General features: G+C 39.3%; 1 protein-coding gene across 7 annotated transcripts in view; it reads right to left on the bottom strand.

Moving 5' to 3' along the window:
- Positions 1-26,030, bottom strand: part of ADGRG6 (adhesion G protein-coupled receptor G6) — a 152,206-nt gene extending 126,176 nt beyond the window's left edge. For 4 of the 7 annotated variants that reach the window (XM_055433561.2, XM_055433567.2, XM_055433562.2 and 1 more), the window contains exons 1-2: positions 25,454-26,030; positions 16,264-16,364 (exon numbers count right to left, since the gene is read on the bottom strand). In XM_055433561.2, coding sequence (XP_055289536.2) covers positions 16,264-16,364; positions 25,454-25,455 — 103 coding nt within the window. In that variant the 5' untranslated portion in view covers positions 25,456-26,030. Of the gene's footprint in view, positions 1-16,263; positions 16,365-17,940; positions 17,945-25,022; positions 25,264-25,453 lie in introns of those variants that run through there. The other 3 variants (XM_055433563.2, XM_055433566.2, XM_088840791.1) reach the window with 2 other exon arrangements.
- Between the last annotated feature and the right edge of the window lie 422 nt (positions 26,031-26,452).

Genomic DNA, 26,452 nt, shown 5'->3' with positions numbered 1-26,452 from the left:
GGCTCCTCTAAGAGTCTTGTTAATTTTTAACTCCTGTTTCTTTTTGTATAGGAGCTTTGAAAATTCAGAAATCTTACAGCAATACAGGGAAAAGAACCACCACAACTGGGAAGTGCTTATTAAGAATAACTTGTTAGGAGGGAATATAGAGGAACAAAAATGATAGTTCTGAATTTGTCTTAATGCACACTGCTTTAATCAGCCTGCCTATTATTCCAGAAGCAACATGCTTAAAATCAAATAAAATTATTTTGAAGACTCACTTTGAAAACCTGAAGCCATTAGTCTGAACTTTCTTACTCACATACTTTGGCACTTGCATGCCAGCTCTCCAGTCATTTATACTCACGTACTTTGCAAACATGACATATCTAACATTTAGTATTGATATTGTTTATTATTCTAAATACAGTGTGCATTTCTACATTTAATTATAGTCATTTTCCCAAAATTCATAAAGTTATTTAGCGTTAATATTAGGTGGTTCTTTGTTTTTCTCTACTCTGTGTGCTAAGTCACTTCAGTTGTCTCTGACTCCTTGAGACCCTATGAATATAGGTCACTAGTCTCCTCTGTCCATGGGGATTCTCCAGGCAAGAGTACTGGAGTAGGTTGCCATGCCCTTCTCCAGGGTATCTTCCCAATCCAGGATTGAACCTGTATCTCATGTCTCCTGCATTGGCAGGAGGGTTCCTGGAAGCCCCATCTTCATGTATGAAGCCTTTACTTCTATTTAATTATTCTCTTTGGTAAATTTCCCAGAAATTAATCAGAGATACAGCATCATCACCCTGGATGAATCAGCACAGACTAGTTTTAAAAATCAAACATCTATTTATAATTTTAGTAAAATCTATAAGTACTCAATTGAATGAGAAGCATATCATATAAACTGATGAATGTTTAAAGCACTGGCTACATCATGTTTCTAAATAATGCATACTGAGACTATTTTAACTTGATTTAAAAGAATAAGGCACAGGCACAATGAATTTTGAAATATTTGGTCATAAAAATGTCAACAGTACCAAGTCCAGAATGTACTAATTCCTATATTACGAAAAAAATAAGCTCCAAGATGGTTGTTTGGATTTTAGAACGTTTTTTTCCCATGGAAATAACATTATAAAATTCAGTTAAAATCCCAGGACAACTCATAACATAGCTAAGGCAAAATTAACAGCAGCCCAGAATCCCAAATCTACTTAACACCCTGGAGCCTCTGCCCAAGATTCTGCTAAGGCAGGAGCCTTCTGGAAAATGTACAGGATATAAAGATCATGGAAGGTCCAGTGCTTCTCCCACACCCCCACTCCCACAGGGCTATGGAAAGGGGAGGAAGGCGGGTTACTTTAGGGGCTGTGCTGGAAGCTGAAACCTACCGCAGGGACAGCTCAGTCAAGAAAAGACAGGAAGAGGAAAACTTCACCATACTGGACTCTTAGGCATGTTGTTTCATTAAGGCCAGGGTTCTCATGTTCTTAACGTCATAGGAAGTTCGTCTTGAGTACTATATAAATTGGGGTACACCAATGGAGCCAAAATGAATGAAATGCAGGCTAAGTCACCAGGGTCTGCAGCACTCTGAACAATTCAATAAGTCTACTCCAGTACAGTAACTAAAAAGGATGGCTGTGTCTTGGTCTACTTTTTCATGACACAGCTTTCGTGCTTTTCACATCAAACCCATAGAGTGGATGGGTTACCTTAATCTTAAATGTCTCCCTTTAAATAATGTACTTTAATTCATTCACATTGCAGTACCCATACTCTCTTGGTTTTGTGAAGAAGAAAAAAAAAGAAGAAGAAGACATAGCCCCTACATTCTAGGCACTCATTAGCAATAAAAAAGCAAATATAAACATGAATAAAAATAAAACACAATCCAGCAATAAAACATAGAATAAGTACAAACTATTATAGAATTCCAAAGGAGCAATGGGAAAAGAACTGGAAGAAAATGTTTCCTGCTTCATTTCTACCTTTAAAATTTGATCTAACAGGTGGTTACCTGGGTGTATATATATACATGAAAATTAAGGGGAAAAAACCTACTCATCTTACCAGCCTCATTTTAAATGTTCCCCACATGAGGAGGCATTTAACACTGGTCTTAAGATCGGGAAGCACCTTACATGTAGCAAAAAAGGAGAAAGGAGTTTTAGAATGAGGAAATACTTAGAGGCAGGGGGATACATGAAATATCAGAGAAAAATATATTCTCCAATTTATCTGTTTCTTAGATTATGAATAAGGAACCTTGGAAATAGCTTAAAAAAACACTAGTTAAGAATACATGGTGAAGGATCTCAAATGTTAATCGATAAAGGCAGTAATTAACTCAGCAACCAAAAGCTCTTCAAGGTTCCTGAGCAAATAACCTTCCTTCCTGCTGGTTCCTGCCAGCCACAATAAAAGATCCTGTGTGTCGTAACTAAGAACTCCATGTTCTTAGTTAACATGAAATGTTTACACGAAAGTGGTTTATTACTAGTTTACAGATGAAAACAGGCATCAACAGCACCAGTCTTTCTATTATTACAAAAGTTGAGGTAAGAAACCATCAGGCTCTACATAAGAAGAAAGAGCATGGACTTCCCTGGTGGTCCAGAGGTTAAGAATCTGCCTGGCAATGCAGGGGTTGCAGGTTCGATCCCTGATTGGGGAACTAAGATCCCACATGGCATGGGGCTACTGAGCCCATGTGCCACAACTAGAGAGCAGCCTACCAGCCACAGTGAGAGATCCTGCATGCCGCAACTAAGACCAACACAGTCAGTAATTAATTAATTAAAAAAAAACCTTAGGAGGAAAAATAATGAAGAGCATTCTAAAAACCAAAGAGATACCAGAGATGCTCCCAGATTTAGCAACAGATTAGGCTTTACAGGGGGGTTCCCTGATAGCTCAGTTGGTAAAGAATCCGCCTGCAATGCAGGAGGCCCCGCTTAAATTCCTGAGTCAGGAAGATCCCCTGGAAAAGGGATAGGCTATCCACTCCAGGATTCTTGGGCTTTTCTTGTGGCTCAGCTGGTATAGAATCCACCTGCAATGTGAGAGACCTGGGTTCAATCCCTGGGTTGGGAAGATCCTCTGGAGAAGGGAAAAGCTACCCACTCCAGTATTCTGGCCTGGAGAATTCCATGGACTCTATAGTCTGTGGGGGTCACAAAAAGTTGGACACAACTGAGCGACTTTCACTTCACTTCACTTAGGTTTACAGAAGTGTTTCTAAGGAAGAGTCAAGATAACACTGACATTTTGACTCTGGAGGGAAGAAACGTTACAGTAGTGACACGGAAACAAGGAAAAAGCAGCTCAGCATGAAGAATAACTTCGGCTGCAGCACAGAGATCCGCAAGAGGCTCTCCCAGCCAACCTGCACTTAACCCACGCCTCAGGTGAACCTACTTCGATGACTCTCTCTGTAAAACACTGAATGATACAGCAAGTTGAATATTCCAAGCTAACGACCCTCTGAAGAGCTCTTCCCATTAGTTGAGTTGTGCTTATTAGATGATATCTGTTACTAGTTTTTGCCAGTTATACTTCATATTCTAGTTAGGAAATTTACTATATTTTACATGACTCAATAAATATACAAACGTAAAAGGATATATAAGCCTATGAAAACGTGGTCGAATCATTAGAAAGATTTTGAATAAAGGTAAATAAAAATAGCTATTTAATAATGACTAAATGATAAAACTCAAAAATAAGGATTCTGTGCTCAGATCACTTCATAAGCAATCTCTCTTCACTCTAAAGGAGTCAAAATTAAAAATCACTGTGTTGTATGTAAACTATATCTCAATAAAACTGGAAGAAAAAAAAAACAATGATGACACTTCATGGGCATGATTTACTCAAGAGAGACAGTACTCTCCAATTAACAAAGTTAAGTCGCTCGCTCAGTCGTGTCCTACTCTTTGCGACCCCGTGGACTATAGCCCACCAGGCTCCTCCGTCTATGGGATTCTCCAGGCAAGAATCAGTCCTCAAAGAAAAGAACTTTGCTGTGTATCAAATGACTGGCAAATAAACACAAGCTTACATTAAGTTCAGATAAAGTGGTAGGAACTCCTGCTTCAGCCATAACGAAGTAACAAGTATTGGACTTCCCCTCCCAGCATACAAACATGTAAGTGGACAAAATACATGAAAAAAATGTTTCCAGACATTGTACAACTGACAGAACTAACCTCTGATGCTTAACAGAAAGAAACACAGGAAGGATAAGCCCCATATTTCTGTCTGACAGCACTTTCCGAGCAATTGCACAGGTAACTAATTAGAGAGAGGTGGCTTCACAAGATACAAGAGCCATAAAATTTCCCCTACTCTATCATCATGTAGGCTTGATTTCAAAGTACCACCAGTGTCTTAACAATATATGAAGTGTGTTTTTTTTTTTAAGAAAAATAAAACGCTACCCTATCCGATGGGCACAATTGAATTACAATTCTAGCACAGGTATCACTTACTAAAACATCAACTAAATCAGCTTAATTATAAACTTCTCTGAAACTCAGAAATGAGATCAGACTTTAAGATGTAAAAGTTGATCTTCATCTTTTTTTTAACACTTACTGAGGTTTAAAATGATGCCATTTTCCCCCTTTGGATTTCCTCAAATTATCCACCCAGTAAGATGTCTTTGTATAATCTGTGCATCATCTGGGATCTTAATATTAACAGCTGATGATTATTCGTTCCATTATTTTGCTTCCATCAATGGCTACATTCTCATTACACCCTTTCTAGGCAAACAGTGACCTTCATCCAGGGACACAGTCATAGCAGGTGCATCTTCTGAAATGAGACTGCCTTGACTGATGCTTTCAACCCACTATTTACCCATGAAAACCTCTCAAGTCAGGAACCAGAGCAGAACAAATAACCCCTCAGAAAGCACTCACCAGGTGCTCAGTCTACTCCAGGCTGGAATTCTTAAGTGTTTGTAATTTACTTTCTAGTTCATGCTTTATATTTGCTGAGCAATCAATTTTACAAAAAGATTTGTGGAGTTTTTCACAAATACTATGTCTTTGTGAAACTAGTACAAATCCCTTTATAGTAAATGATAAATAGTTCTGTTAAGATAAAACAAAATGAACAGAAAGAAAAATATGAAAAAAGAAAAATAACACTACAACTAATGGAGTGAATGTTCTTGAGGCATTCTTTTTTCTTTCATTTTTATTAAGGGTAACAAGCCAATAATATCAATAAATCTCCATTAAGGGATTGGTTAAGAAGAAAAATCTTATATATAATTATATACTGATCATTGTATATATTTTTATTAAATGAAGGAAAGACTCATAGAAAAGATCTGCCAGGTAAAGATATAGTAAGTTAAACTTTTGAATACAGAGGCTAAAGGAGGGTGAAATGAAAGCTTCCACTGGAACTAGGTAACGTTTCATCCTTTGCAGAAATGTCTACAGAGATAAAAGAGTATTTGTAAGTACTGAAAATATCTGAATAAACATATCTAATTCATAAATAATAAAACTAAATAATCCTTTCCTACTAGCCAAACAAAACAGAACAAAAGCCAGCAAATCAACAAAGAGGTTGTATTTTAGAAAGCTAATATTTAATTCTTTATATAGCTAATAAAATCCTGACAGTTTTGGAGCTATCAGAGGTCTACTTATTGTGTCCTAGAACTATCCTGGCTTTCCAGGTAACTCAGTGGTGAAGAATTGCCTGCCAATGCAGGAGACTCGAGTTTGATCCCTGTGTTGGCTAGATCCCCTGGAAAAGGAAACGGCAACCCACTCCAGGATGCTTGCCTGGGAAATCCAATGGACAGAGGAGCTTGGCAGGTTACAGTCCATATGGTCACAAAGGGTAGGACACGACTTAGCGACTAAACAGCGGCAGCAGAACTATTACTAACATTTTTTTTCAATTAGCTGAGACTTCTTTTTGAGGTATAACTGACACACGCTAAAATGCATAGATTTTAAGTATGCCGTTCAATAAGGTTTGAGGATGTATACCCCTATGTAACTATGTTCCAACCAAAATTTGGAACATTTCCATCAACCCAATGTATCTTGAAGTGTCTCCTTCCAGTTGGTTGCTCCCTGGAACTCAATCATCCAGTGTAACCAGTTTCAACTACCTTCTGCCTGATTTTACCAGAAACAGAATCTAAAAAATCAGGCACACATGTTTCACTACATGTAATAACTGTCTCCTCCTACCTAGAGTCCACAGGAATAAAGCTCCAGTACACACACTGAGAAGGTATTTCTGAGTATAAAAGAACGTCTTTGCAAAATTTTAGTTCAGGGTGAGCATTTAACTCGTGTTACTGATGAATCAAAGTACTCAAAGTCAACTTAGCAGTGTCAGTGATATCGAAGCAAACTTTTCATTCTCATCATTCGCTTAGATACATCAAAAAAATCAGTCATACCACGGTATGTGCAGCTCAAGTTTTAATAAAATCCAAAGTAGGTTTAAATTTTTTTAAATGTACTTTTCAAAGGCAGTTTTCCCTTCAGCAACACAGGATTCACTTGTGTTTATAACCTGAAATAGCCCGATAGATTGTATTGATGACTAGGATTATTAAGATATAAAATATGCAAATGGTACTATGGTCTTGCTTTGGAAAAAATTAAAAGTTACCCTTTAATTACAGGGGAAAAAAGTTCAATTTGATGATTAGACTTCAAATGTGATTTTAGTTTCCAGATGAACAACAGAACTGGTTTAATTTCTATATTCTGCCCTAAGAGCTAAAAGACTCCTTGGTAGTTTAGCTGGTAAAGAATCCACCTGCAATACAGGAGATCCTGGTTCAGTTTCTGGGTCAGTTCGATTCCTGGGTTGGGAAGATCCCCTGAAGAAGGGATAGGCTACCCACTCCAGTATTCTTGGCTTCCCTGTAGCTCAGCTGGTAAAGAATCCACCTGCAATGCGGACCTGGGTTTGATCCCTGGGTTGGGAAGATCCCCTGGAGAAGGGAACGGCTACCCACTCCAGTATTCTGGCCTGGAGAATTTCACGGACTATACATGTATAGTCCATGGGCTTGCAAAGAGTTGGAAATGACTGAGTGACTTTCACTTTCAAAGAACTGTTTTTCTAACCAAACAAATGATATATCTACATATTTCTGCTTCACACATAGTGAAGTGAAGTGAAGTCGCTCAGTCGTGTCCAACTCTTTGTGACCCCATAGACTGTAGCCTACCATGCTCTTCTGTCCATGGGATTCTCCATGCAAGAATACTGGAGTAGGTTGCCATTTCCTTCTCCAGGAGATCTTCCCAACCCAGGGATCGAACCCGGGTCTCCCGCATTGCAGGCATACGCTTTATCATCTGAGCCATCAGGGAAGCTTGATATTTCTGCTTCACACATAAGGGAGGTTTAAATGTAAATTAGCAAAAAACTCCCAGCTCAATGTGTTTTTAAATGTAACTACAACAAAAATAAATGTTATTGTAAAGCCAGGCATGCATAGCAAACAGAGAAAAAAGATAAGTCTTTCAGCTTCACTTGACCCAACCATTTTGAAATAATTATCCACATAACTGTCTCAAAGAAAACTTTGACATGATGGGTATATTGAAAAGTACTCAATATGAAAGAAATAGGAATGGAAAACAACTAACTAGGTAAATCAGGATGTAAATCTGATTTAAATGAACAACAATAACAAACAAATAAACAAGAAAAACCAGTAACATAAGCTTCTAGGAAGTCAGAGGCACCTAAAGGAACAATTTAAAGAATATGAGAAACATGCAAAACAGTAAATTCTAAAAGCTGAACATAAGCCATTTCACTTTGTGACATAATTTCAACCTAAAAGAGACTTTCTTTGAAGAAAGTGGTTTTTTGTCCATTTAATAACAAACATTATTGCAGTGACTATGGTCCACCTCCTTGAAAATAAAAATTTTTAATAAAAAACCCTCTGGGGAAGTTCAGACTAACTCAGGAAATCTTCGGAGAAGATAACATAATTGTTTACATACATATACAGCTAGATACCTGTCCATGTGTCTCTCAAGCAGAATGATCTGTTTTTAAGTGTGAGGAAGTAATAAATCCAAATGTAGTCTTTTCAGATTTTCAGAAATAAAAGGAATGATGAATGAGAATGAAAACTGAAAAGAACAAAAATGTTGAGGGGGCGTGTGGGAAATTTTTGTTTGCTTTGTAAAGAAAAGACTAGAACTGATACAGGACAAGGAAGGAACAGCTGAAAAAATTTTAAGCAAATAATAACTTTTACTATTTTCACAAAAATAGATATTTTTAGAGTGTACATTTTAATAGCGATGAGTTTGCCACTAAAGAAATTTCCATAAGAAGTCTAGCCCTTGGCACAAGTGAAAATAAATTCTCTGGTTATTTTTACTCGTTTGGAGGCTCAAGTAATTATTATACAATTTTATGAAATATCCCCCCTTAAATAGCTGGTCTTCCATAAAGGTAGAAGGGTTGAACCCCTGAACGTTTCAAAGGATTCTTTAGAGTCCCTTTGACTGCAAGGAGACCAAAAAAGTCAATCCTAGAGGAAATAAACACTAAATACTCTTTAGAAGGACTGATGCTGAAGCTGAAACTCCAACACTTTGGCCACCTGATGTGAAGAGCCAACTCACTGGAAAAGCCTCTGATGCTGGGAGAGATTGAGGGCAGGAGAAGAAGTGGGTGACAGGGATGAGATGGTTGGATGGCATCACTGACTCAATGGACATGAGTTTAAGCAAACACTGGGAGACAGTGAAGGACAGGGAAGCCTGGTGTCCTGCGGTCCATGGGGTCGCAAAGAGTCAGACGCAACTGAGCATGCACTCACACACACACACACACACAGTAGGGCAAACACTTGATCACTTGATGGCATTATAAAGCTAGGAAGCTGTGAAATTACAAAAAGTAAGGACTGTGGACTCTATCCTGTGGGCGACGAGAATTTTAGGGGAACTTCATCAGGGCGGTGGCATGATTCCAACTGTGGTTTAACAGAAACCCTGGCTGCAAGGGGATGATCAGGAGCTCACACAGTACTCCTGGTGGAGATGAAAAACCCCAGATTGAGTCGTTATAAAGTTAACGAAGGCATTTCCAACCTAGATTCAGCAACTGTTGATTACAACAAAATATAGTTTGAGCAAGAAAGAGAAGGCATCAAGTGTGTCTAAAATTTTATTAATATCTCCAGCTTTGTGACATATCTATGAATGCAATTCACTAAGCAGGAAAGGAAGGCTGCCATTTCTGAAGCACAATGGCATGATAGAAAAAAAGCATAAACTACAGATTCAATAAACCAAAGACAATTCTACTACTGAGTTACCTAACTGTCAGCTATGGAAGTTTTTACCCTCCGCTCCTCAAGCATACCTTTCTGATTGCACGTATCTTACTGAACTACAACTGAACAGCGACCTGGCTATCCCCTGACTGAGTCAGAACCCCTCATTCAGCTCTGATTGCACTTTTCCTCCAGCTACATCCTCCACCATCTGGTATCCCTATTACATGTCTAGGTTCAGTCTTTATTCTCTTCTGCAGAGATCCTTATCCTAGAAACAGGAACTACTGATCCTTTCATAAAATCACTTTCAGTGTACTCGTGGGTTTGTCCTTGACCTTTTCTCTGCCTACACCACCCTTCTCCATTTCCATATTCACTTTCTATCTTCTTGCTTTCAGTTAAGGTCAGAGATGATACTCAATAGGGATGAACCACTCCCACAACTGCATCAGATTTTACAGCCAGCCCACCAACCTGATCACAGGGCAAGTTCTTCAAATGGTGAATGACAAAGCCATACCATTTTGTAAATATTTTTTCATCACCCTTGATACAAGATGCAGTTTTAACACTACCTCCCTTGTGCAAACGTTTCTGAGATCTCTTCTGTTATCCCTTGATATCAGAGTCACAATTTTATTAGACCACATATCATAGTGCTTCCTGTTTGTCTCATGTCAGTCTACCCAACAACACTAAAACTCCATGATTTAGTTCTGCATAGCCAGGACTTTGATAAGAGTCTGATACATATCTGATACACACACAGTACTCAAAAATTATGGAATTACGATAACATAGCTCTTAGAGTTTAAATGCATTTAAAAGGAGCAATACAATTATATGTTCTCTGTGACTCCTTTAAGTACTATAATGCTCTCACAAATGTCTAATGTACTTTAATAATATTGGGGGAGGGAAAAGTTCTGATTAAGCATACCAAACTTTTAGATTTGCTAGACTCACTCTTTCCTCCCCTGCTACTCCACCCTGTAAAACATACTTACTCATTAAGTCTAGAATAAGTTTTTTTTTCTTTTTCCCCTCTCTTTTTGGTTATTTTCCATTTTGTTCTTTTCCACATTCTTTACTTACTAAATACTATTATATTGCAATCTTAGAAAGAAGAGTACCAAAAAGCACATATGCTACTTGTTGAAAATAAAAGGAAAACTCCATAAAAAATTATTCATTTGAAAGTAGCAGAAAATTTTGTACCTGCCAAAGCCTACAGTTCCAAAATTTATCTTATCTAAGAAAGTTACCTTCCTAATCTCTCACTGTGTATAAAACTTCCCTACTAAAATGGAAAGAAAATACACACAGACAAACCTTTTGAGGTAACTATTAAAACGATGTGTATATATAAAGAAAAAAAAAACCCTCTCTGTAGCAAAATGGATCGATCTAGAGATTATCTTACTAAGTGAAGTAAATCAGATAGAGAAAGACAAATACCATATGATATTACTTATACACGGGACCTAAGAGGATGAGCTGGTTGGATGGCATCACCAACTCAATGGACATGAGTTTAAACAAATTCTGGGAGATGATGGACAGGGAAGCCTGGCACGCTGCAATGCATGGGATGGCAAAAGAGTCAGGTATGATTTAGCAACTGAACAACAATAACAACAAAAAGCAGTTCTGATGATCTTACTTACAAAACAGAAACAGATTCACAAACATGGAAAACAAATTTATGATTACCAAAGTGGGGTGTGAAAGATTAAAAAAAAAAAGACTACACACACACACTCACTCTATGATTAAACTGGAGACTGAGGAGGACTTCATGGTTTTTAGTACAAAATCCTCTTCAATATTAAGATTCCTTCTTCATCGCCAGTGATGGCAATTTCAAAGGACAGCTGGTTTTATCTTTTGGCAACCGATTACTAAAAGCCATTTGGTACTTGAAACATCAACCCAAAAATATTTAGACTAAGTCTGTTATCACTTCCAAATGACCACTCTATCCAAAGACCACCATTTCATTCCTACTGACTTCATATTCCAAAGTAAGTGTACCATTTAAGTCATTTTTTTAAACTTAGTAAGACTTTTTCTCTTTCAAAAAGACGAAGTTGTTACACCAAAGCAACACTGTGTGGCTGACTTGAAGGACATGATGAGTCCACAGCTGCAGCCCAGCCCCACAGAAGCCTCACATAACACAGTGGAGACAGAGATGCTCTAAAACATTCCTCAGATTGCTAGAGACTCATCACCAGCCTGATCTGTCTGGTCTACAAACTGTTTACCAACTCTCTAAAGGATGACAGCCAAGCCTGGAGGCAAACGTGATCTGACCGGTGAAGGGAAGGACTCTGTACAATACCCTCCCCTTCCTAATGCTTAATTCCTAAGTGGTGTCAGTGCTACTGAAGGCCCGTCACACCGCTTAGTCACTTGATATTGTCACCGTGGTGACAAGATGCGTCACCCCATTCCACATTTATGTAACTGACTTTATGACCCCAATGTAAGATTTCATATTGACCTACATCAGATTCAGACCAGTTCACAGGAATATGAGGGAAATTATCTACAGGGAAGATCCATCAAAGAGACTTCCGTATATAACTTTCTGAGGTTTGCTTATTCAGTCACACTGGCTCTTCTAAACCGAAGTGTAGAATGGGAACACAGCCTTTTAGCTGAAAGCCTCAGACGGTAATTTGGAGCATTTTGACCCTGACTGAAGGAAAAAACCCACAAACATTTATCATCATATACTTTTCTGTTAGTCACTTAAGCATTACTCTGGCTCTTTCTTCACTTGATAAGAATAGTTTACACAAGTAGATCCTTATTTCTGACCTTCCAGATATACTTATTGAGTAATTAGAGTGAGTTGCCATTTCCTTCTTCAGTGAATTAATGACATATTCATACTAAAATGGCCAGAAAAAGAAAAAAGACTAGGAGATTTATAAAAAGATTATTTTTCTATGCATCAGAAAGCCTGCTGAACAAATACAAAACAGGTATAAAAGATGTCTAACACTCCATCACAGATTGCAATGTAAACTGATAGAATAATGGCCCATTCTATGATCATGAGAAAAATGAACATACAAACAAATCCAAAAAAAGCACAAGATTTCTTTAGCTCAATCATCTGCCTTCCAGAACTGTGCAGTGCTCTGGACTAGAAAGTACAAATTCAGGTCAGATTGTACTTTCAGAAACATTTCCCCTTTTAGCTATTGCCCTATCGTAGATATCAGCATAACACTGAGTTTTGAAATAATCTGCTGATGTCATCAATTTTCAGGAGTGAAGGGAGGCTCCTCCCTCAGCGCTCGTGACTAAGGCTATCTGTGTGGAAACAGCCTCCTGGTTGCTAAGGAATTCATTGGCTCTTGGCTGTTTGTTTCCCACTCTGTTTGAAGCCACAACCTTCTGTCTGCTTGAGATCTCATCATTCATCTTCAGAGTTGTAGCGTGTCAAGCTACATAGAAAGAGGTTCTTATTTGAAACACCATTTGGAGATTCTTATCAAGTGAAGAAACAGCTAGAGTAACGGTCGTGATTAACAGAAAAGTGTAACATTCATACATGTCAACAGTCTCTCTGGCCAATATTTTAATGCGGTTTTTTAACACCAAAGAATTTAATCAAGATTTTTTGTTTCCCCAAATTACTAAAATAATACATGCTCACTGTAACAAGGCAAACAATTTGTAGTTGTATGAAGTTCCATCACTTTCCTTCTTCTCACTCCCACCCTAAAATAATCCATTTTATGCCCCTGTAATAATCCATTTTAAAACATGGAATGTGTATCATTCTATGTTTTATCCCAAAAGACAGAGCCACCATGTTAGTGCATGCCTTTTACCCAGACTTTGATAATACTGGATGTTATCAGCCCTTCTAAATATTGTCAAGCTAGTGGGTAAAAAACAATCACATTTTGTAATTTGTACTTCTGTGGGGCCAGTTTAAATATTAAAAGGTCATACTGCTGTAGTTTTTCTTAAAAATTATATTCATCAGCTGTCAAAAGGCAAGGCATTCTTTTTCTTTATTACTTTTCAAAATCCTGAAGGGTATAAACCTTGTATATTATTTGCTTTGTAAATTTCCATGAAACTACAAATGTTAACTTGCCTAGAAGACTCAACGTTGTAGTTCTGTTATGAGGTAAAGTGTGGATATTATCAGAATCAAGCTATAGGATCCTAATTTTTAATCATCTGAACTAAGTGTCAATCTTAATAATCAAGAGGTTTTGCCAACCCTCCAATCCAGTTATAGCAGTCAAATTAACAAAACATTAACAAGAAGAAGATTAACCAAAATCAACAGATTATCACTAAAGGTAAAATGAGAGTGACCACAAGGCTCCTTTGAACTGGGGGATAAGCAGGCTTATCTGAGATGGTAATAATTAAGACCTGAGTGTCAAGAAAGAAACAAGATTAGGGAGAAACGGGAACTGAGAAAGCATAGTCAAGGAATAAAAAGAACATGTGTCTAAAAGACAGTGACTTTAGGAGAGAATAGCAGGAAGTAGGAGGCACTGGGAAAGACTGAAGGCAGGAGGAGAAAGGGATGACAGAGGATGAGATGGTTGGATGGCATCACCAACTCGATGGACATGAGTTTGAGCAAGCTCCGGGAGTTGGTGATGGACAGGGAGGCATGGTGTGCTGCAGTCCATGGGGTCGCAAAGAGTTGGACACGACTGAGCAACTGAACTGAATTGAGGATGTACTGGAATGCATGAGAGTGAAGCAGATTTGGGGTAGGAATCAAGAATCTTGTTCACACATGTGAAGTTTGAGGCCTATTATACATCCAAGTGTCTGAGGACAGGCAACCCAAGAGGTAACTCCAGGGTCCAGAAAGGGGCTCTGGCCAAAGATAAGTACTGAGGAGACACTGGCATCAAGATGCCACTTAAAACCACTGGATTCAATGAGATCATCCAGGGATCATCCACAGAAGTGAAAAAAGTCAGAGTTCCTACACAGAGACAAAAATCACAGTTAAGCACCAGATGGTCTTTAAAAATATAGTGATCTTACACCATGATTTAAAGATAGGACTCTGAAAATTAGATATATTGATGGTAAAGTTTTAATATGCATTATTTTCATGAACCCTCTACTGAGTTACTTATAAGGCAAAAATTTTATATAAAAATGTTAGTAATAGCCCCTAAAGTACTTCTGTGAGTTCAGCTATTCATGTGGAAGGCAGGGGCATTTTAAATGGGTCACGTGTAAGAAATATAGATACAAAATATTCTGGCTTCATGAGTAAACACAGGTAACTATCTGTCACAGAGCCTTAGGTGATACACACACCATGTGGAGTAATAAGAGAAATTTCTTCAAAAGATTTCTTGTTTCAGACAGTAACTTAAAAACACATTTAAGTACTCTGATTCTCATGCCCTTGAGAATGACAGCCTCCTGAAATTTTACATCCCAGGTGCTTCCCCTGCCCCACCCTGGTCTCAGCTCAGTTGACATTATTTGTTTAGTCTAAAAACATGGGTTTCATGCAATTTATTCACATGATAAAAATAATGAATGTGCACATATCAATTAACATACAGACATCTAAAATAAAAAGTCCCAATTTCATTTTTGAAGAAACCTTGAAAATTTACAAATGCCATGACCTAACAAAATGAAAGTAAATAGACCTCAACTAATTTTAATCTCATAATTCATCTTACATCATGTAATTGACTCTTGGAGAAGCACTTTAGAAAGTCAAGAAATAGTTCAACCGTACATGATAAAACCCAACATATATACAATTTTCAGATCTCTTTACAAATATGCTCCCTCTTTCTGACAATGAAAGTAACAGGAAAATAGACCTTCTAGTGAAACTGAAACAAATATACCAAAAAAAACCACTCAAAGTTCAGTTCTGTTTTGAAGCCATTAAACATTAAGTACCAGGGATTTTCCATCTAAGTAGCTGAAACTCTTAAAATACTTGATGGCTTGGGAAAAAAGTATTTATATATTAAATACCTTAATCTATGAATAAGCAATTTTAGCACTCTATTTCCATGATTTGTTATATGTATTAGTTATAAATACCTTCATCTATGAATAAGCAATTTTAGCAATCTATTTCCATGATTTGTTATATGTATTAGTTATAATAACATACAGCCATATTATAAATATGGAACGTATAAAATCTTGAGTAAATTCCAAGTAATCAGTTTATAAGACTTCATGAGTAACGATTTCATTCTAAAGGAAAATATAATAAACTGAATAAATATAGCTGTAAAAAAAAACACGTAAAACAAAATGGGCACAAGAGAAATTCAGCTTGCTCAGGCAACAAAATCAGGTAACTTTTAAAGATCATTAACATTCCTCAGGTTCCTATTGGCTCATTCACATAATTAGCTGTTTATAGAATATTTGGCTTTTAGTAACAGTTAAAAAGGCCTTGTTTTAAAGTTGAGAAAAAAATTGCACTCATTTTAAAAATTAAATATCTTCATTCCAAAAGTACTGTAATTAAAATAAACTTTGTCACATCATTTTAAGGCAACTACTTCATGGTCTAAAAACTTAATTCCAAATTCCTATCTCATACATGACAATAAAATCAGAATAATAGCAAAGTCTCTACTTTTGGTAAAGAACTGAATGAAAACTTGAAAATAGAGAGTTAAGTGTTGTATATCTATTTAGTCATAGGAAACAGCTAGCACACTTTTAATGTCAGGCATGTAGCTATCTTATCATTCAATATGGGCTAGATAAATAAATAAAACTAAAAGAAATGTAGCGAAGATCAAAGAAAATACAACAATAATCAAAGTAATAGAATTCACACATAATTCAAGAGGAATGAGAGGCCCCTAAAGCCTCTAAGGACAGAAAAAGTCAACAAATAAAAGGCACACTTATACTGAAGGCACTGTCATCATTATTAAATAGAGTTTGAAAGAAAAAGTCTTACTTACCTGAGAGAGGAGCATTCACAAGACACAAAGCAAATAAGAACAAAAGAGAACTTGGCTTCCATTTCCAATGACAGCTCCACATTCGGTCTGAGTGAAACATCCTGCCATGAAAGAAAGCAACAATCAGGACACTTAGACTTAGTAAAGCATTCAGTCAAAAAATGCTGTACGTTTCTAGCAGGGACTGAAAAAGAACCTTTTCCGGCCTTGCTTCCAAATAAGAAAAGAAACCTTGAAGATGATAAACTAAGGATCCCCCTTTAAGCTAATTAGGTAAAAGAAAAAAACCCATGCATTTTATTTGCTACTTGGTGACAACTTCCTTATCAGAGGTATATAATAGATGATTCCTGCAAAAAGATGGGTAAGTATTCTGATAATTCAAGGGAAAAAAAAATCACTTATTTAAAAAAAAAACAATTCTAGCATCAATCATCAGCATCTTCAGTCACATGCCCATCTGAGTACCAAGAGGATGCTTTTATCAACCTCTTCCATAATCTCCCAGAAATTTAAACTCTAAGGAAATGTTTTCATTTTATAATATCTGCTGCTTTACAAGTGGAAATACTAAAATCAAAGCATCCAAACTTTCTTCTTTCCTCTAAAATTAAGTACTAAAGCTTAATTAGTACTAATGTTAGTTCTAAAATTATATATATTAATAGTCATCAATGTTTTTAAATGGTTAGTAAATACCGTAATAAATGACATTAAATGGAGGGGTGGTGCTTTGAAGACTCTCAATTCTCTGTACAACAGTCTTATCTCTAAAATTATGCTTAATGATTTAGATGGGAACATCCATATTGAAGACAGTGGCATGCTACCTTTCATTGACTTAGCCCTATCAAAAGAGGCAGACCACTGACGGGGGCAGTGGGTGTGAGAGGCAGTCACAAAAAGGAACCATGAATGAACTGGTGAGCAAGAGTCATGAGGCAGGAAGAAAGGTGAGTGGTCAAAGGAAACCTCCAGATCTTAAAACCCTCAGAGTTACTTTCATTATAAGTGATAATTGAGAATCATTTTATTTCTAAAAGAGGAGCAACTGATACAATGCTTTGGAGTCACAGTAAAATACTTCTTTACCTGAAGGTTGCTTATCTGGAAAAAATGTATAATAAATAGAAAACCAGAAAGTGGTAACAGAAGTAATTGAATAATAAAAATTAGACATTAAACTGATTCTTGTACTTGCCTCAGTTCAGTTCAGTCGCTCAGTCGTGTCCGACTCTTTGCAACCCCATGAACCACAGCACGCCTCCCTATCCATCACCAACTCCCGGAGTTCACTCAAACTCATGTCCACATAGTCGGTGATGCCATCCAGCCATCTCATTCTCTGTCATCCCCGTCTCCTCCCACCCCCAATCCCTCCTAGCATCAGACTCTTTTCCAGTGAGTCAACTCGTCGCGTGAGGTGGCCAAAGTATTGGAGTTTCAGCTTTAGCATCAGTCCTTCCAATGCATACCCAGGACTGATCTCCTTTAGGATGGACTGGTTGGATCTCCTTGCAGTCCAAGGGAGCCTGCCCTAATTTTCCAGGCAAGAGTACTGGAGTGGGTTGCCATCTCCTTCTCCAGGGGATCTTCCCAACCCAGGGATCGAACCAGGGTCTCCCGCATTGCAGGCAGACGCTTTACCGTCTGAGCCACCAGGGAAGCCCCTCTAACTTATCTGAGAGACTGTTAAGTAGAGACTACTTAAGTAGCAAAGAGAATAAGCTCTGAAGTCAGACAGACCTGAGTTTGCTACTGATGAACTAGGTAATCCTTGGAAAATTGACTTGACTTGTACTTCCTAGTTTTCACCTGTAAAATAGGAACATCAATACAATCTAGTCCATGGAGCTGGTGGATGATTAAGTCAAATCATGTCTTTTAAGAAATGCGTCTAACATTCAGCAAGTGCTCAGTGTTGTTGTTTAGTCACTAAGATGTGTCTGACTCTTTTGTGACCCCCTGGACTGTAGCCCAGCAGGATCCTCAGTCCATGGGATTTAGCCATTCCCTTCTCCAGGGGATCTTCCCAACCCAGGGATCAAACCTGTGTCTCCTGCACTGGCAGGGAGATTCTTTACGGCTGAGCCACCAGGGAAGCCCAAGTGTTCAATAATATTAGCTATTTTTATTGTTACTATCATCCTGAACATTCTAATATAAATGTGGTTATTCTGTCAACAGTGAAGTAAGGGAAAAAAGGACTTTACCAAAAACAGACAATAGGATCAATATGATAAACCACCACCAATCTATTGACTTTGTAGCTATTTCTGGGATCTCCTTGGAACAGAGATGAAATAGACTACTCAAGTATGCCACGAAAGAAGAAATTTAAAATAGTATCTGATTCTCTTCAAGTTATTTTATATTCACCAAACTAGAAGCCCCAACATCACACAGCTCTTAGCAGAAACCAACTCTACACAAGAAAAAGTTTACACAGTACTTTTGCACAACATTGTAAATCAACTGTACCAATAAAAAAATTTAAATATTAATTTTAAAAGTATTTTTGAATGGGAGGTATATTTTCAAATACATCCATCCAAAATATTTGAAATTTAAAGCAGTGTTACTGCTTACATGAGAAGCAAGATGTTCTAGTGAGTCATTCGCCATGCTCAGTCGCTCAGTTGTGTCCAACTCCTTGTGACCCCCTAGACTACAGTCCGTCAGCTTCCTCTCTCCATGGGGATTTCTAGGCAAGAATGCTGGAGTGGGCTGCCAATTCCTTTTCCAGGGGATCTTTCCAACCCAGGGATCAAACCCATGTCTCCTGCATCTCCTGAACTGGCAGGTGGATTCTTTATCAGTGTGCCACTTGGGAAATCCCAGTGAGTCATTAATAATAACAAAATGATAATGGATGTGAACTCTGGAATAGCACAGAGTTACATCCTGGCACCTCTATCTACTGTGTGTTTTGAGGGGGCAAGTACTTTAAATTCTGAACCTATTTTCTCTTCTGTAAATAGAATATTACAGAAAGAACTAGATTAACGTTGCATAGAACTTAACGAGGGTTTTGAAAAGGGTGGCCATAAACTTTTGTCGTATGGAAAGTTCAATTATTTGGAAGAAGGGCCCATTTCCCATTGATGCTGGATTTATGAGGTGGTTCCCATTCATGCTGAGCGTGGAAAAGTGTATTTCTGAGACTAAAGAACAATCATATATTCAAAGAAATTAGGAGCTGGAAGGGCCAAAGTCTAACCTCCTCATTTTATGGAGGAGGAAACTGAGGCCGAGAGAAACAAACAGGCAAACCAATGAAGCCTGGATGGTAGCCTCACAGACATTAACAGAAGGAATATTAGCCCAGGAGAACAGAAGTTTCTCAATCTTTGTGGCACATGACAATCTTCCTTTATCACCATCAGGACACTATTAGTGAATAGTGCCCTTCTCTTATGTTCCCATGTCTCTAAACAATACTCAGGGAATGACGTTCATTAGTTTGGTGACACTCAATTTCATGGTGTCTATTTCACATGCTCACGCAACTTTCTTTTGCTATAAAAGGTGCTGACACTTGGGAGTTCCATATTCTCTCCTGAAGCTATTTTACAAAAGCTGCCTACAATCCTATTAGACAAGAGCTGCAAATGGCAACCAAGAGCTTAACACATTCCAGTTCTCAGGACTCCATCACGTTATACAGAAAAGGAACCCAGGTCAGGGCAAGCACTTGTAACCAACATAAACCATATGACACGCCAACTTTCATCCACTGAACTGTTTACTGAAGAACAGAAACAAATAAATTAAGAATAGAACAGAGGGAGGAAAGCACTGTCTGTCTTCTCAAGGGATCACTTAGCAAAGACACATCCCTGGGATTTAAACAACTTTCTCACAAGAATGGAAAATCCTGAACAGGGTTACTAAGGTTCTAAATGGGAACTACAAAAAACACAGTATAATTTTGTGTCAATCCAGTTGTGACCTCAGCATTCTATTGAAAAGAACAAGAATACTTTTTAAGTAAAAGAGAGTCATAGACTTCTATAACCTGAAAAGAATCTAAAAGTTACGGAACAAAATCCATCATTTCACAAATGAAAAAACTATGATGTTTAAACTACTTGCCCAAGATCACATAATCATTGATAGCAAAATCAAAAAGACCTCCTGGCTCACCTGGCTTCCAACTCAATGGTCCTTTTTGAGAACCAAGCTAACACTATTGGAAACTCACTCTTCAAAGTATATAGACTGCAAGATGCAACATACTTAAATCTTGCATCAGAAAGTTTTAGAACTCAGCCCTTTTATAGGAATTGTTTTAAATGTGGATATATCAACCCTTATAGATACCATTTAATCCAAATACATCACTGAAATCATCTAAAAAACCTGCTCAGTGTTCTGTGATGACCTAGAGGGGTGGAATGGGGTGGAGGGGTGAGGGAGGGTCAGGAGGAGGGGATACATCTATACTAATGGTTGATGTATGGATGTGAGAGTTGGACTGTGAAGAAAGCTGATCGCCAAAGAATTGATGCTTTTGAACTGTGGTGTTGGAGAAGACTCTTGAGAGTCCCTTGTACTGCAAGGAGATCCAACCGGTCCATTCTAAAGGAGATCAATCCTGGGTGTTCATTGGAAGGACTGATGCTAAAGCTGAAACTCCAATACTTTGGCCACCTCATGCGACGAGTTGACTCACTGGAAAAGACTCTGATGCTGGGAGGGATTGTGGGTGGGAGGAGACGGGGACGACAGAGAATGAGATGGCTGGATGGCATCACCGACTATGTGGACATGAGTTTGAGTGAACTCCGGGAGTTGGTGATGGACAGGGAGGCCTGGCGTGCTGTGATTCATGGGGTCGCAAAGAGTCGGACACAACTGAGCGACTGAACTGAACTGAACTGAACTGAATGGTTGATTCACATTGTTGTAAGGCAGAAACCAACACCACATTGTAAAGCAATTATCCTAAAATTAAAAATAAATAAAAAAAAAAAACTACTGTCTTACATCTCCTTACTCCTATTGACTCCTCTAAAAAGTCACAATTAAAGAGAAACTAGTGAAGAGATTCTGAAATTGGTGGAGACATTAACATGGTACTAATTTTCTTAATATTAGAAATAGTCAGAATTAACTTCTTTCTCTATATCCCAATTGTATTTCTATGGCAAACCTTTTCAGGAAGGGACATGAGGAGTAGCACAGAGAATGACTTAATTCTTCCAGAGTAAAAAGCATGGTAATTTGGTTTATTTAAGCTTGCTTATAATTTTGTTTCATCTTCTGTTCAAGATCATGTTCTTGAGCCTAAACAATGAAGTGCTATTATATACTTAAAGTAAGTTATTTTATTAAGTTGGGTTCACTCCTCACTTTAAAAAAGCATAAAGGTTTATAATTCTTGAAATCTGTACAATCTTGCCCCTTCAGTCAGTCAGTCAGTTCAGTTGCTCAGTCGTGTCCGACTCTTTGCGACCCCATGAATCACAGCACGCCAGGCCTCCCTGTTCATCACCAACTCCCGGAGTTCACTCAAACTCATGTCCATCGAGTTGGTGATGCCATCCAGCCGTCTCATTCTCTGTCGTCCCCGTCTCCTCCCACCCACAATCCCTCCCAGCATCAGACTCTTTTCCAGTGAGTCAACTCGTCGCATGAGGTGGCCAAAGTATTGGAGTTTCAGCTTTAGCATCAGTCCTTCCAGTGAACACCCAGGATTGATCTCCTTTAGAATGGACTGGTTGGATCTCCTTGCAGTCCAAGGGACTCTACTTGAGCTATAATATACATAACTGGCTTTACACAGATGAAATTAAGCAATCGTGAGAAATACACACACCTTCACACAAACACATGTGAAACTGGGAAAATCTGAAAAAGAGAGGTGTATTGCATCAGTATCCTGGTTGTGATATCGTATTCTAGTTTTGCAAAATGCCAGCATTGGGAGTAACTGGTTAGAGAGTACCTGGGCTGTCTTTGTATTATTTTTTAAAACTGCATGTGAATCAACAAATACCTCAACAAAAATTTCAATTAAATAAGTAAACCCTGAAGCCCCAATAAATGTAAGTTACTTTCAGATGACTCAGGGAAAAAAAGAGTGTGTGTGTGTGTGTGTGTGTGTGTCTACAGACAGTAGAAAGGAGAGGATAAGAAAAATGATAAAACAAATGGGGTAAATATTTACAATAAGTGATTCTGTGTCAAGAGTAGTACACAGCTGTTCTACATGTCACTTTTGCAACTTCTCTGGATGTTTAAAATTATTTCTAAATAGAGGTAAATACATACGTATACTTTTACAATGAAGAGTATCAGTGTTTATCTAATGATCCTCTCATCACTACTGGGTAATATTGCTTTAATCATTGCCAGTTTGATAGAAAACATAATGTCTCATTTGGATTTCCTTTATTTGGATTGGCATATTGAATGATTTGTATAATTTTCCATTATAACATTTTCTTTTCTAGTGATTTTTTTTTAACCAATTCTATACTAAATATGTTAAGCCTTGGTCATATTTGTTGTAAATGTTTTCAATACAGCAATACTGAAGTTTTCCTTAAGGCATTCCAAGTAATTCCATCCTGAGTAATGTTAATAAGGGAGAGTAAGATGACACTCAGGTAGTGCACTCAAGTTTTACTGGCATTTTTAGTTACGATTGAAATGGCCTTTAAATGTTTATAGCCCCCATCACTAGCTGTGCTTCTTCATGTCGTCCAATGCAGATAATGTTTTAATGTCATCCAATTAGAAACAAAGTGGAAAGATGCAATTTTGCCCAAGCATGCCACACACACTGAACAAAGTCTTTTTCTATTTAGTCTACAGTCTAAATGGTCTCTAGAAACTTTTGATCATCCCATTAGAAATGTAAACCCTTGTAAGACATGGGCAGTCAGAAAAACGGTCAGGTTTAAGGAAGTAGCTGTCAGTTTATTTTTAATATGTAAACTGATTCTCTTTCAGATCATTATTTCCAGAAATCAGAGTGACGTGTCGACTTGGGCAGTAAAACTACAAGCTTCTAATATTTCCCATAAGCCAAGAGACAATAGCCTCATTCACCATTCACACTGGAAAAGCACAATGTCATGTAATTTATATAAGCCATAAATGGAACAGTAGCTTCATGAAGCTTGAGACCAATTAATGCAAGTCTTGCTAAATCTACTAAAATTTAAAATTATGCAGTCAATACAACTTCAAAGTATATTTGTAAAGTCTCTAATTTCAGAACTTGAGTGTACTAATATATAGACACTCTTTATCCACAGGACTAGGCAGAAAACATATTCAAACAATTTGTGTATTTGAATCTATCAAAACAAAATTTAAATGATAATTGCATTTTCAATGAGATAGTAGGAATATTTACCTTGGAAAGGTTAGTATTACTTCCATATATCCTAACATACTGATATCTAAAAAGAATCAGATAATCTTAAACCATTCCATATGGATTATAAACAGAAAAAAAGAAAAAGTTGCAATCTGACAAGAAATGGAAAAACATTCTGTCAAAGTAGCTCAATAAAGAAACTTGAATCAGTGTAATAATTTTGTGATTAAATATCCATGCTTTTACTGTATAATGATATTAAGATTTTTTTAATCATATAGAATTCAAATGGACTATATAATTTCATAACCAGGAAATTTTAACATTACTTGATCAGTTTCACATCTTTTAAAACCTGGTATTTATATTTTTTTCATGTATAATGTAATTTTTTCCCCATAACGTCCAAATCACCTAGGAAAGCTAGACAAACATCTGCTATGAAAATATTTACTATGTATTTTCAGGAAAAACTAAAGCTTAAAACAAACTCACATTCATTCAAAATGTGTTGCCTGTATATAAGAATAAGTCTTATATGAAGCTGTTGGCCACATCCCAAAATAAATTCTTTCAGGTTATACCTTGCTGATCCCACTGGGTAAATGAAGCTTTCAAACTCACAGGTGTGGAATGACTTCACATGCAGTTTAATAAAAATAAGTGGTTCCTTTCTAATTATACCGCTCACTACCAGGAACAGACCGGCCAAGGGCTAGGCTTCTGGACACTAACCCTTTTTCCTATTTTGAAAATGTGTGCTGGAGGGAGCAAGGCAGAAGGTCCAAGGAATGGAAAAAGAAAGGCCTGAGGGGCAGGTTTTTTTCCCAGGTATTAAATTGAAAGAGGAAATTTAAGTGGAAATAAGTAAGGCTCCAAAAGTTGGGGGGAGGAGGGTGTATATCAGTTTCTAGAAACTCTTGTATATTAGTCAGTGGAAGGGAGTTAAATGTCTGTCCAGATGTCTGCCCAAGATTAAACAAAACACCAGAGGGAAAATTATATGTTACAAGAAAAAGTAACTTCTGAGCTGGCCACAAAAATAAGCTGGGTCCTTTCGAGAACAACCTTCCTTTTTCCATTTTGGAAGGCTAAGCCGAGCGGTGCTGGGGGCCCTTCAGCGGGGTCGCCCTGAGGCACCTCACCGCTTGGAGGACAAGTCCATAGAAACAAAACCCATCAGGTTTCTCTAAGCGTTTCATCGCCGCACACCCCCCACTCCTGCTTCTACACAGGCCCCTTCAGAGATTCTATCACGTAAAACGACATCTTCTTTAAGGACTTTTTAATCTGTAAAGTACACGGAGAACCTTTTCTGCGCGCTTAAAAAGAAAAAAATCATTCAAACAACCCAAAGATCCAAGAATAACTTCTACAGTCAAGGGTGACAATGTGTAAAGTCAACATTCTCTCCTCATACTAGTACCTTCCAAACCCCCAGGTGCTGATCCAGGAGAGCGCCTTCTTGGCAGGGCCCGGCCCCTGGATGGAGCGACCGCGCCTGTGACTTCTTGTTGCATTTGAATCGAAAACGTTTTCCCCATTCTTGAAGCCCTGCCCTTTTTATTATGCTTTACGCCGCCCAAACGTAAGGTTTACCTCTGGCTGGGGAAAAGAAAAAAAGCCAGCCGCACACACATGTCACAGCTCCGCCTGGCAAAACAGCAGCTCACTCCTCACTGCCTCGAGGGGCGAAGTGAAGACAAACCGGTTTATTCTGTCGGTGCTCAGTGCGGCTGAAGTCTTTACAAAGCCGTGGGGTCGGGGACCGGGAGTTAGGGGGCGGGCAGGGGAAGGGGGCACAGGTAAAGGTGTGAAGGAATTCTGAGCTGAAAGGGGGCGGGGGGTGGTACTTACATGTTGGCATCACTGCGCTGGGGTCCCCAGGGGCCGCGCGGTCATGCTCCACCACCTTCACCAGGCTCTGCGGCTCCGAGTTCCCCCGATGAAGCCCCTACCCGGGCCGAGCGCGGTGGCCGGACCCTCCTTCACGCTCTTTCTGGAGAGTGCATCGGGGTTTCCCGGGCAGCTCCGGGGTGGCGCAAGGTGGAAGGTCGGCGCCGCGGAGTTCAAGTGCGGATCGCCGCGGCCAGGGGGCGGGCGGGGCGGCAGGTTCCTCCTTGCGGAGAAGTTGGAGGAAAGTTAGGGCGAGAACGTGGAAGCGGCTGGGTCCGCCTCGGAGCGGGTGCTGGGTGCCCGGGGGGCCCCCAGGGTGGCTGGGCGGGCGGGTAGGTGGAGGGGTCGGCTGGCGCGCGGCAGCACGTGGTCACCCGCTTTGTGGCTCCCGTCTCCCCCCGTCCCCGCCCCGCTGGCTCGGGTGGCTCCCGGGACCCGTCCACCCCGCCCGCGCTTCCGGCGCCGAGTGTGCAGGACCAGGGGCTCAGGTGCGGCTGCCCCCGCGGCGTCTGGCCGGGCCCCGCGCGGCCCTGGGGCGGCCCCAGCCTCGCTGATCTGCCGCGGGGGCCGTCCCGGAGGCGCGGCCGCCCCACCCAGGATCCCGGCCCCGGGGCTGGAGGGAAGAGGCTGGCTGCTGGGGTGGGAGAGGCACTCCTCAGGCGGGCAGCGAGGGGCAAGCTGCGGGGGCCGGAGTGGGTGGGAGACTGGCTCCCGGCCCGGCGCGGCTGCCCGGCGCAGGAGGGGGCGGGGCAGGCCCAGAGGGCGCCCGAAGCCGGCGGCCTGAATCCAGCAGACCCTCCCCGCCAGATCTGAGCAGCTTGGAAGGCCCGCGGGGATGGGGGCATCTCCTCCCTGTCCCCCCGGGGTGCAGCCCACCCGAGTCTGCGCGGAACCCCGCCGCCAAGTTCCCGCGCCATTGCTTTGCTTTCTCCTTTTTTCTTTCTTGCTTTTCAGTCCCTT

This window comes from Moschus berezovskii, chromosome 10 (genome assembly GCF_049115385.1).
Source record: "Moschus berezovskii isolate FMDL1 chromosome 10, NW_MosBer_1.0, whole genome shotgun sequence".
Taxonomy (NCBI): Eukaryota; Metazoa; Chordata; class Mammalia; order Artiodactyla; family Moschidae; genus Moschus; species Moschus berezovskii.
This window is presented reverse-complemented; position numbering and strand designations above follow the sequence as displayed.